The sequence below is a fragment of the Moschus berezovskii genome, chromosome 5 (assembly GCF_049115385.1).
Source record: "Moschus berezovskii isolate FMDL1 chromosome 5, NW_MosBer_1.0, whole genome shotgun sequence".
NCBI lineage: Eukaryota > Metazoa > Chordata > Mammalia > Artiodactyla > Moschidae > Moschus > Moschus berezovskii.
This window is the reverse complement of record NC_142464.1, coordinates 43,612,615-43,625,796: the sequence shown is the minus strand read 5'-3', so window position 1 is coordinate 43,625,796 and position 13,182 is coordinate 43,612,615. Positions and strand designations below refer to the sequence as shown.

General features: G+C 37.2%; 1 protein-coding gene across 7 annotated transcripts in view; it reads right to left on the bottom strand.

The window, feature by feature from the left end:
- Positions 1-13,182, bottom strand: part of FAM13A (family with sequence similarity 13 member A) — a 353,167-nt gene that overhangs the window by 276,678 nt on the left and 63,307 nt on the right. For all 7 annotated transcript variants that reach the window (XM_088836241.1, XM_055434557.2, XM_055434553.2 and 4 more), the window contains one exon: positions 11,954-12,131. In XM_088836241.1, the coding sequence (XP_088692367.1) occupies positions 11,954-12,131 (178 nt within the window). The remainder of the gene's footprint in view (positions 1-11,953; positions 12,132-13,182) is intronic.

Below are 13,182 nucleotides of genomic sequence, written 5' to 3'. Positions count from 1 at the left end.
CAAGACATACCACGCAAATTCTCCAGCAACACAGGAACATAGCCCTGAACTTTAATATACAGGCTGCCCAAAGTCACACCAAACCCATAAACATCTCAAAATTCACTACTGGACACTTCATTGCACTCCAGAGAAGAAATCCAGCTCTACCCAACAGAACACTGATGCAAACTTCCCTAACCAGGAAACCTTGACTAGCCACTCGTCCAACCCCACCCACAGGGAGGAACCTCCACAATAAAGAAGAACCACAAACTGCTAGAATACAGAAAGGCCACCCCACCATTCTTGTTTAGAAATCTAAACGAGATGAAAAGGCAGAGAAATACTCAGCAAGTAACAGAACATGATAAATGCCCACCAAACCAAACAAAAGAGGCGGCGATAGGGAGCCTATCTGAAAAAGAATTCAGAATAATGATAGTGAAAATGATCCAAAATCTTGAAAACAAAACAGAGTTATAGATAAATAGACTGGAGACAAGGATGGAGAAGATGCAAGAAAAGTTTAACAAGGACCAAGAAAAAATAAAAAAGTCAATCAATAATGAATAATGCAATAAATGAGATAAAAAACACTTTGGAGGGAAACAACAGCAGAATACTGACGCAGAAGATAAGTAGGGTAGAAGATAGAATGGTGGAAATAAATGAAGCAGAAAGGAAAAAAGAAAAAAGAATTAAAAGAAATAAGGATAACCTCAGAGACCTCTGGGACAATGTTAAATGCCCCAATATTCGAATCATAGGAGTCCCAGAAGAAGAAGACAAAAAGAAAGGCCATGAGAAAATACTTGAGGAGATAATAGTTGAAAATTTCCCTAAAATGGGGAAGGAAACAGCCACTCAAGTCCAAGAAACCCAGAGAGTCCCAAAGAGGATAAATCCAAGCTGAAATACCCCAAGACACATATTAATCAAATTAACAAAGATCAAACACAAAGAACAAATATTAAAAGCAGCAAGGGAAAAACAACAAGTAACACACAAGGGGATTCCCATAAGAATAACAGCTGATCTTTCAATAGAAACTCTTCAGGCCAGGAGGGAAATGGCAGGACATACCTAAAGTGATGAAAGAAAATAACCTACAGCCCAGATTACTGTACCCAGCAAGGATCTCATTCAAATATGAAGGAGAAATCAAAAGCTTTACAGACAAAAAAGGCTGAGAGAATTCAGCACCACCAAAGCGGCTCTTCCACAAATGTTAAAGGACATTCTCTAGATAGGAAACACAGGAAAGGTGAATAAACTTGAACCCCCAAAAAAACAAGTAAATGGTAACAGAATCACTTATCAATAACTACCTTAAATGTAAATGGGTTGAATGCCCCAACCAAAAGGCAAAGACTGGCTGAATGGATAAAAAAACAAGATCCCTACATATGCTGTCTACAAGAAACCCACCTCAAACCTAGGGACACATACAGACTGAAAGTGAAGGGCTGGAAAAAGGTATTTCACACAAATGGAGACCAAAAGAAAGCAGGAATAGCAGTACTTATATCAGATAAAATAGACTTTGAAATATAGGCTGTGAAAAGAGACAAGGATGGACACAGCATAATGATCAAAGGATCACTCCAAGAAGAAGATATAACAATGATAAATATATACACACCCAACATAGGAGCACCACAATATGTAAGACAAATGCTATCAAGTATGAAAGGAGAAATTAACAACAACACAATAATAGTGGGAGACTTTAATACTACACTCACACCTATGGATAGATCAACTAAACAGAAAATTAACAAGGAAACACAAACTTTAAATGATACAATGGACCAGTTAGACCTAATAGATATCTATAGGACATTTCACCCCAAAACAATGAATTTCGCCTTTTTCTCAAGTACACACAGAACCTTCTCCAAGATAGATCACATCCTGGGCCATAAATCTAGGCTTGGTAAATTAAAAAAAAATGAAATCGTCTCAAGCATCTTTTCAGATCACAATGCAGTAAGATTAGATATCAAGTATAGGAAAAACTATTAAAAATTCCAACATATGGAGACTAAACAACACACTTCTGAATAACCAACAAATCACAGAAGAAATCAAAATATGCATAGAAACGAATGAAAATGAAAACACAACAACCCAAAACCTATGGATTCAGTACAAGCAATGCCAAGGCAAAGGTTCATAGCAATACAAGCCTACCTCAAGAAACAGGAGAGAGCTCAAATAAATAACCTAACTCTACACCTAAAGCAACTAGAAAAAGAAGAAATGAAGCACCCCAGAGTTAGTAGAAGGAAAGAAATGATAAAAATTAGGGCAGAAATAAATGCAAAAGAAACAAAGGAGACCATAGCCAAAATCAACAAAGCTAAAAGCTGTTTCTTTGAGAAGATAATAAAACAGACAAACCATTAGCCAGACTCATCAAGAAACAAAGGGAGAAGAATCAAATCAACAAAATTAGAAATGAAAATGAAGAAATCACGACAGACAACACAGAAATACAAAGGATCATAAGAGACTACTATCAGCAAGTATATGCCAATAAAATGGACAAGTTGGAAGAAATGGACAAATTCTTAGAAAAGTATAACTTTCCAAAACTGAACCAGGAAGAAATTGAAAATCTTAACAGATCCATCACAAGCACGGAAATTGAAACTGTAATCAGAAATATTCCAGCAAAGAAAAGCCCAGGACCAGATGGTTTCACAGATGAATTCTACCAAAAATTTAGAGGAGAGCTAACAGCTATCCTACTCAAACTCTTCCAGAAAATTGCAGAGGAAGGTAAACTTCCAAACTCATTTGATGAGGCCACCATCACCCTAATACCAAAACCAGACATAGATGCCAAAAAAAAGAAAACTACAGGCCAACATCACTGATGAACATAGATACAAAAATCCTTAACAAAATTCTAGCAAACAGAATCCAACAACGTATTAAAAAGATCATGACCAAGTGGGCTTTATCCCAGGGATGCAAGGATTCTTCAATATTCACAAATCAATCAATGTGATACACCACATTAACAAATTAAAAGATAAAAATCATAAGATTATCTCAATAGATGCAGAGAAAGATTTGACAAAAGTCAAGATCCATTTAAGATAAACCCCTGCCCCCCAGAAAGCAGGAATAGAAGGAACATACCTCAACATAATAAAAGCCATATACGATAAACCCACAGCAAACATTATCCTCAATGGTGAAATATTGAAAGCATTTCCCCGAAAGTCAGGAACAAGACAACGGTGCCCACTCTCACCACTACTATTCAATATAGTTTTGGAAGTTTTAGAGCAATGAGAGAAGATAAAGAAATAAAAGGAATCCATATTGGAAAAGAAGAAGTAAAACTCTCACTGTTTGCAGATGACATGATCCTCTACACAGAAAACCCTAAAAAACCACCAGAAAATTACTAGAGCTAATCGATGAATATAGTAAAGCTGCAGGATACAAAATTAACACACAGAAATCCCTTGCATTCCTATACACTAACAATGTGAAAAAACAGAAAGAGAAATTAAGGAAATAATTCCATTCACCATTGCAACAAAAAGAATAAAATACTTAGGAATAATTCTACCTAAAGAAACAAAGACCCATATATAGAAAACTATAAAACACAGATGAAAGAAATCAAAGAGGACACAAATAGATGGAGAAAAATACCATGCTCATGGATTGGAAGAATCAATATAGTGAAAATGAGTATACTACCAAGGGAAATTCCCTGGTGGCTCAGATGGTAAAGCATCTGCCTGCAATGCAGGAGACGGGGTCCAACTCCTGGTCGGGAAGATCCCCTGGAGAAGGAAATGGCAACCCACTTCAGTACTCATGCCTGGAAAATTCCATGGATGGAGAAGCCTGGCGGGTTACAGTCCATGGGGTTGCAAAGAGTTGGACACGACTGAGTGACTTCACTTTCACTTCACCAAAGCAATATATAGATTCAATGCAATCCCTATCAAGCTACCAACAGTATTTTTCAGAGAACTAGAACAAATAATTTCAAAATTTGTATGGAAATACAAAACCCTCGAATAGCCAAAGCAATCTTGAGAAAGAAGAATGGAACTGGAGGAATCAACCTGCCTGACTTCAGGCTCTACTACAAAGCTGCAGTCATCAAGACAGTATGGTACTGGCACAAAGACAGAAATATACATCAATGGAACAAAATAGAAAGCCCAGAGATAAATCCACAACCTATGGACACCTTATCTTTGACAAAGGAGGCAAGAATATGCAATGGAGAAAAGACAAAGACAATCTCTTTAACAAGTGGTGCTGGGAAATCTGGTCAACCACTTGTAACAGAATGAAACTTGAACACTTTCTAACAACATACACAAAAATAAACTCAAAATGGATTAAAGATCTAAACGTAAGACCAGAAACTATAAAACTCCTAGAGGAAAACATAGGCAGAACACTCTCTGGAGTAAATCATAGCAGGATCCTCTATCACCCACCCCCCAGAGTAAAGGAAATAAAAGCAAAAATAAGCAAATGGGACCTAATTAAACTTAAAAGCTTTTAACAAGGAAGGAAAGTATAAGCAAAGTGAAATGGCAGCCTTCAGAATGGGAGAAAATAATAGAAAACGAAGTAACTGACAAAGAATTAATCTCAAAAATATACAAGCAACTCCTGCAGCTCAATTCCAGAAAAATAAATGACCCAATAAAAAATGGGCCAAACAACTGAACAGACATTTCTCCAAAGAAGACATACAATTATAGGGGACTGGATGCAAAAGTAGGAAGTCGAGAAACACCTGGAGTAACAGGCAAAATTAACCTTGGAGCATGAAATGAAGCAGGGCAAAGGCTAATAGAGTTTTGCCAAGAGAACGCACTGGTCATAGCAAACACCCTCTTCCAACAACACAAGAGAAGACTCTACACATGGACATCACCAGGTGGTCAACACCGAAATCAGATTGATTATATTCTTTGCAGCCAAAGATGGAGAAGCTCTATACAGATATCAAAAACAAGACCAGGAGCTGACTGTGGCTCAGATCATGAACTCCTTATTGCCAAATTCAGACTTAAATTGAAGAAAGTAGGGAAAACCACTAGACCTTTCAGATATGACCTAAATCAAATCCCTTATGATTACACAGTGGAAGTGAGAAGTAGATTTAAGGGACTAGATCTGATAGATAGAGTGCCTGAAGAATTCTGGACGGAGGTTGGTGACATTGTACAGGAGACAAGAACCAAGACCATCCCCGTGGAAAAGAAATGCAAAAAAGCAAAATGGCTGTCTGAGGAGGCCTTACAAATAGCTTTGAAAAGTAAAGAAGCAAAAAGCAAAGGAGAAAAGGAAAGATATAAGCATCTGAATGCAGAGTTCCAAAGAATAGCAAGGAGAGATAAGAAAGCCTTCCTCAGGGATCAATGCAAAGAAATAGAGGAAAGCAACAGAATGGGAAAAACAAGAGATCTCTTCAAGAAAATTAGAGATATCAAGGGAACATTTCATGTAAAGATATGCTCGATAAAGGACAGAAATGGTATGGACCTAACAGAAGCAGAAGATATTAAGAAGAGGTGGTAAGAATACACAGAAGAACTGAACAAAAAAGATCTTCACAACCAAGATAATCACGATGGCGTGATCACTCACCTAGAGCCAGACATCTTGGAATGTGAAGTTAAGTGAGCCTTAGAGAGCATCACTACGAACAAAGCTAGTGGAGGTGATGGAATTCCAGTTGAGCTATTTCAAATCCTGAAAGATGATGCTGTGAAAGTACTGCACTCAATATGTCAGCAAATTTGGAAAACTCAGCAGTGGCCACAGGACTGGAAAAGGTCAGTCTTCATTTCAATCCCAAAGAAAGGCAATGCCAAAGAATGCTCAAACTACTGCACAATTGCACTCATCTCACATGGTAGTAAAGTCATGCTGAAAATTCTCCAAGCCAGGCTTCAGCAATATGTGAACCATGAACTTCCAGATGTTCAAGCAGGTTTTAGAAAAGGCAGAGGCACCAGAGATCAAATTGCCAACATCCGCTGGATCATGGAGAAAGCAAGAGAATTCCAGAAAAACATCTATTTCTGCTTCATTGACTATGCCAAAGCTTTTGATTGTGTGGATCACAATAAACTGTGGAAAATTCTGAAAGAGATGGGAATCCCAGACCACCTGACCTGCCTCTTGAGAAACCTGTATGCAGGTCAGGAAGCAACAGTTAGAACTGGACATGGTAGAACAGACTGGTTCCAAAAAGGAAAAGGAGTACATCAAGGTTGTATATTGCCACCCTGCTTATTTAACTTATATGCAGAGTACATCATGAGGAACACTGGGCTGGAAGAAGCACAAGCTGGAATCAAGATTGCTGGGAGAAATATCAATAACCTCAGATATGCAGATGACACCACCCTTATGGCAGAAAGTGAAGAGGAACTCAAAAGCCTCTTGAGGAAAGTGAAAGAGGAGAATGAAAAGGTTGGCTTGAAGCTCGACATTCAGAAAACAAAGATCATGGCATCTGGTCCCATCACTCAATGGGATTAGATGGGGAAACAGTGGAAACAGTGTCAGACTTTATTTTTTGGGGCTCCAAAATCACTGCAGATGCTGACTGTAGCCATGAAATTAAAAGATCCTTACTCCTTGGAAGGAAAGTCATGACCAACCTAGATAGCACTTTAAAAAGCAGAGACATTACTTTGCCAACAAAGGTCCGTCTAGTGAAGGCTATGGTTTTTCCAGTGGTTGTGTATGGATGTGAGAGTTGGACTATGAAGAAAGCTGATTGCCGAAGAATTGATGCTTTTGAACTGTGGTGCTGGAGAAGACTCTTGAGAGTCCCTTGGACTGCAAGGAGATCCAACCAGTCCATTCTAAAGGAGATCAGTCCTGGGTGTTCATTGGAAGGACTGATGCTAAAACTGAAACTCCAATACTTTGGCCACCTCATGCGACGATTGACTCACTGGAAAAGACTCTGATGATGGCCGGGATTGGGGGGCGGGAGGAGACAGGGACGACAGAGAATGAGATGGCTGGATGGCATCACCAGCTTGATGGACATGAGTTTAAATGAACTCTGCCAGTTGGTGATTGACAGGGAGGCTTGGCGTGCTGTGATTCATGGGGTTGCAAAGAGTCGGACATGACTGAGCAACTGAACTAAACAAACACATGAAAAGATGCTCAACATTACTCATTATCAGAGAAATGCAAATGAAAACCACAATGAGATACCAACTCACCCTGGTCAGAATGGCTGCTATCCAAAAATCTACAAACAATAAATGCTGGAGAGGGTGTGGAGAAAAGGGGACCCTCTTGCACAGTTGGTGGGAATGCAAACTAGTACAGTCACTAGGGAGAACAGTGTGGAGATTCCTTAAAAAACTGGAAACAGCATGCCATATGACCCAGCAATCCCACTCCTGGGCATACATACTGAGGAAACCAGAATTGAAAGAGACTTGTGTACCCCAATGTTCACTGCAGCACTGTTTATAATAGCCAGGACATGGAAGCAACCTAGAAGTCCATCAGCAGACGAATGGATAAGAAAGCTGTGGTACATTTACACAATGGAATATTACTCAGCTATTAAAAGAATGCATTTGAATCAGTTCTAATGAGGTGGATGAAACTGGAGCCTATTATACAGAGTGAAATAATCCAGAAAGAAAAACACCAATACAGTATACTGGTGCATATATATGGAATTTAGAAAGATGGTTAATGATAACCCTGTATACAAGACTGCAAAAGAGACACAGATGTATAGTCTTTTGGACTCTGTGGGAGAAGGCAAGGGTGGGATAATCTGAGAGAATAGCATTGAAACATGTATATTATGATACGTGGAACAGATCGCCAGGCCAGGTTCGATGCATGAGACAGGGTGCTCAGCGCTGGTGCACTGGGATATCCCACAGGGATGGGATGGGGAGGGACGAGGGAGGTTGGTTCAGGATGGGGAACACGTGTAAACCCATGGCTGATTCATGTTGATGTATGGCAAAAACCACTATAATAAAGTAATTAGCTTCCAAAAAAAAAAAGAAAGCTGTGGTACATTTACACAATCGAACATTACTCAACTATTAAAAAGAATGAATTTGAATCAGTTCTACTGAGGTGGTTGAAATTGGAACCTATTATACAGAGTGAAGTAAGTCAGAAATAAAAACACCAATACAGTATATTAAAGCATATATATGGGATTTAGAAAGATGGTGACGATGATTCTATATGCGAGACAGCAGAAGAGACACAGATGTAAAGAACAGACTTTTGGACTCTGTGGGAGAAGGCCAGGGTGGGATGATTTAAGAGAATAGCATTGAAACATGTATATTACCATATATGAAATAGATTGCCAGTCCAGGTTCGATGCATGAGACTGGGTGCTCAGCACTGATGCACTGGGATGACCCTCAGGGATAGGATAGGGAGGGTCAAGACGGGGAACACACGTCACCCATGACTGATACATGTGAATGTATGGCAAACCCACCACAATACTGTAAAGTAATTAGCCTCCAATTAAATAAAAAAGAAACACATCCCATGTTCATGGATTGGACGATTTAATATTCTTAACCTAGCAATTCAGTTCAGTTGCTCAGTCATGTCCAACTCTCAGCGACCCCATGAATCACAGCACACCAGGCCTCCCTGTCCATCACCAACTCCCAGAGTTCACTCAAACTCATGTCCACAGAGTCGGTGATGCCATCCAGCCATCTCATTCTCTGTCGTCCCCTTCTCCTCCCGCCCCCAACCTTTCCCAGCATCAGAGTCTTTTCCAGTGAACTCCCCAAACTGAACTACAGATTCAACAGAATTCCTATCAAAATCCCAGCTGGCGATTTTTTTTTTTTGCAGAAATTTACAATATGACCCTACAATTATTATGGAAACGAAATGGTCAATCTTGAAAAAGAACAAAGTTGGAAGATGGATGCTATTTGAATTCAAAACTTACTAAAAAGTGACAAGAATCAAGACAGTGTGGTAACCACGTAAGGATAGACATATATCAATGGAGTAAAACTGAAAGTGCATAAATAAGCCCTAACAATATAGTTAACCAATTTCTGACAAGAGTGCCAGGACAATCCAATTTTCAACAAATGGTAATAGGACAAATGCACACCCACAGGCAAAAGAATGGAACTAAACTCCTTCCTTATACCACACAAAAATTAATTCCAAATTAACTCCATAGACTTAAGTGTAAGAGTTAAAACAATAAACCTCTTTTAAAAAATCTTAACAAGTTATGCAAAACCTTAGATACAATACCAAAAGCATATGTAACAACAGAAAAATATATTGGACTTTATCAAAATTAAACATTTTCTGTTTGAAAGGATACAAGTATAAACATGAGAAGACAACACATAGGAGAAAATATATGCATATCCCACATCTGATAAGGGACTAATATCTAAAATATATAAAGAACTTTTACAGTTCAATCATAAAGACAAAAATCCAACTAAAAATGGTCTGAGGATCTGAACAGACATTTTTCCAAAGATATACAAATGGTCAACAAGCATATAAGAAGATATTCAATGTCATTAGTCATCAGAGAAATGCAAATCAAAACCACAGTGAGATACCACTTACCATGGAGACTCCAAAATTCCTCTTAAAGGGTAAATGTATAGATATGCAGAACAGGAAGGAGCCATGCAAACACCAGAAACAAACTCATATATACAGGAAAGTAATATGTGATTGAGTTGGTATTGTAAATTAGCAAGGAGATGTACTACTCAGTGAATGATCTGGTAACAATTAGCTATCTATCTGAAGAAAAATCAAACTGGATCCATATGCGATACATACAAAAATAATTCTCGAGAAAGTAAAAACCTAAGCGTAAAAAGTCTATAAATGTGACAAAAGAAAAATATGTGTCATAATATTTTTATGATATATCACTATTAAGTAAGACAACATAATTAATATTATATTACTAAGACCTAAATCCTGATAAGCAAAAAGAGGAAGAGTTGACACATTAAATTAAAATTTAAAAAATTTATAAAGCACCATAAATAAAACTAAATGACAAACAACAGAAGAAAATGTTTGCAATGTTTATAACAGACAAAAGATTATTTTCCAGAAGACCTAAAGAACTCCCACAAAGTAGTAAGAGAAATGTACATAAAGAATCACACTCAGGATGAACACTATAATTCTGTTTTAATATAAAAAAAATGACAATCTCAGCCCGCATCAATTGAGGCAGAGCTAAGTTAGAATAAATTCCCATTATCTAGTAGTTAAAAGAATGAGGTCTATAGATCTTTTGACATTAAAGGTTCTAGTGCTACCATAAAAACAATCAAGCTTCACAATATACACACCTTGATCCTATTCATATTTTAAAATAGATTTATGGCTGTGTTCAAAAAGGATACACACCTATTGGCTACTAATTTTCTGTCTAGAGAGAAGTTGGAATGGGAGGAACTACTGGAGGATATTTTTATTCAATATAACGCTACACTGTTTGAATATTTTACAATGATAATATTACCTAGTCAACTAAATTTAATAACCTGAAACTGGAAATACATGTAAAAACATAGTAATTAAGAGTCACCTAGAAGTCTAGTATCCAGAACACCAATCATATATTACTGGTGTATTTTCTTCCAGCTTTATGATTGTAGTTTTCTTAAAAATATCACCTTGTATCTAAAATTTACAGCCTTTAATGAGGATTTCCCCTTTGGGAAAAAAATCCTCCTCATCTACTGACCATCTCATTCTACTGACCATACAATGCATACATTGTATTCACCTAAGTTATTAAGAAAAGTATTTCATTTGTCTTTCAGTGCTTCATGATGAGAGAACTGTCCTTAAATGGCAGACTTTCTACCGATGATCTTTATTAACACATATGGGCTATAGTCACTGACCTAACTGTGGTCACAGGAACTGAACTAATTATTTTTCTTATCCTAAATATGGGAAATTCAAAATAAACCACTTCTGCCTCTTTGGACTCAATCAGATAAATGAACACAGCACTTAGTACTGTACTCAATAAACACTGTACTCTCTAACATTACAAAGGCAATAGTTGTTCTAGGTAGAACTTTTCTCCACGGAAGACTGTAAATATCTTGCAACCCTGTAGTCACTGTGATCTGAGCTCGAGTTTATATTTAGAGTCATTCTGAAGACTGTACTATCACTAGTTCCACGCAGCTGAATGAGTTGGTAAATTAATGGAGTGAAAAGCAGATATACTATTAAAAAAAAAACTTGAGAATTTCTCAGAGCTTTAAACTGTGAATGTCCTTTCTTTCTCTTTCTTTATAAGCAGAAGGAATGTATTTGATATCAGAGATATTGATAGGAAAGCTAAAAGCAAAGTCTCTGGTTTGCAAGATCATATTTCATGTATTAATGATTAAACACCTTTGAAGAATAACAGGGAAAATATAAAGCTTTATGAAAAGTTCTTGTGCCTAGTGATATAGCACTTACCAAGGAGATTAGTTTATTTCTAATCTATTCCTAGAAAACAAATGTAGCTGAAGTTACATTTTTCTGTCACTGACATATTCCACTTGTTACTTTCCACCCATTAGCAATGATTTATAAAAAATTACATACTATATCAAACTCATTCCATCTTTTTCTAATCAATTTTTTAAATTGATTTTTAAATGTTCTTTTTAGTGAAAGTAATACTAATTCCAAGAATTTTAAATACAGTTGTTTGAAACATTAAAAATTATGGTTTCATAAAAAGGCACAGCTTCCTTCTCAAAAATTTGGATTAAAAAAGGGCTAAAATGCCCAATACCAAGACGGAATATCTCCAATGTAAACTGGTTGACTTCTTAGTCCGAAATATGCTTCTACATTGCAGTAATTTTAGGCAGTTGTAAAGGAAAAGGGGATATGTGATGAAACTAACAGCAAAAGTTCACCAACTTACTGAAAGCAATTTGGCCCAAATACAGTGGCAAGATTGTGAACATTCATGCGGTTCTGCATATGGTGCTTGGCTACTTTTGTCAAGAACTGGCAAAGGTACTTGAGGAGGCAGTAGTGGGTATCTGGCAGCTCTTCTATTAAGGCTCTTAAGTTTCTCTCCTGAGCATCATTTCTGTCATCTGGAAAAAAAAAAAGAAGAAAAATTGTTCTCAGGTATATTTTACAGTAGTAAAAAAAATACACAAGTACAATGCATCCCAACATTTAATTCAGAAAATCATTCCCAGGGACTGAGATGTGACGTTATAAACAGGGATTTTTGCTTTTTCTTTGACCCTCAAGCATTTGATTTTAATTTTAAAGAATAACTGACTTATTCAAGACATCCTGAAAACCACAAGCTTTTTATTCAGTGAATAAAATAGGTGCATATTTCAATGCTGTGTTTTCTTGCCACAAATTAAGATATCGGCTGGACTTTTACCCATAGCAGATCTTCCATTTCATTTTTGACTTCAAGTCTGTTAAAAACAAGAATCTCTTAGTTGAAAAAACTTGATGTAAGAGACCTACCTGGATCACTATGAGTGACACCAAACTCAACAATCAGGGGTCTGTGCACAGAGAAAATGGAAAGAATCTTTAAATTTTTAAGCAGCTTTTTAATCACTCACATGTCACAGAGTTTAGAATTTGATGTGTGCTTCATACAAAAGGCTAACAACTCTGTGTGTGCCTAGTTGCTCATTTGGATTGAGCGTATCTGATTCTCTTCGACCCTTTGGACTGAAGCCTGCCAGGATCCTCTATCTATAGGATTTCCTAGGCAAGAATACTGGAGTGGGTCGCCATTTCCTCCTCCAGGAGATCTTCACGACCCAGTGATTAACCCCTAGTCTTCTGTGTCTCCTGCACTGCAGGCAGATTCTTTACCCACTGAGACACTGGGGAAGCCCCAATAACTTTGTATGAAGCCAAAAACATCCAACAATGCACCAAAATTCACAGGCAGACATGTGAAAAGTTTCCCTCAATTCTCAGAGATTTGTTTTATCAATATTTAAATAGTAAAGTTGCTATCTTAAGTAATTCTGTATACTACTTTCTATCAGAGGGACAAACAAATCTTTTATAGAAAATACTTTCAGGAATAATGACAATCTATCAGAGATCAAATTGTAATATCTGTTGGATCATCAAAAAAGCAAGAGAGTTCCAGAAAAACATCTA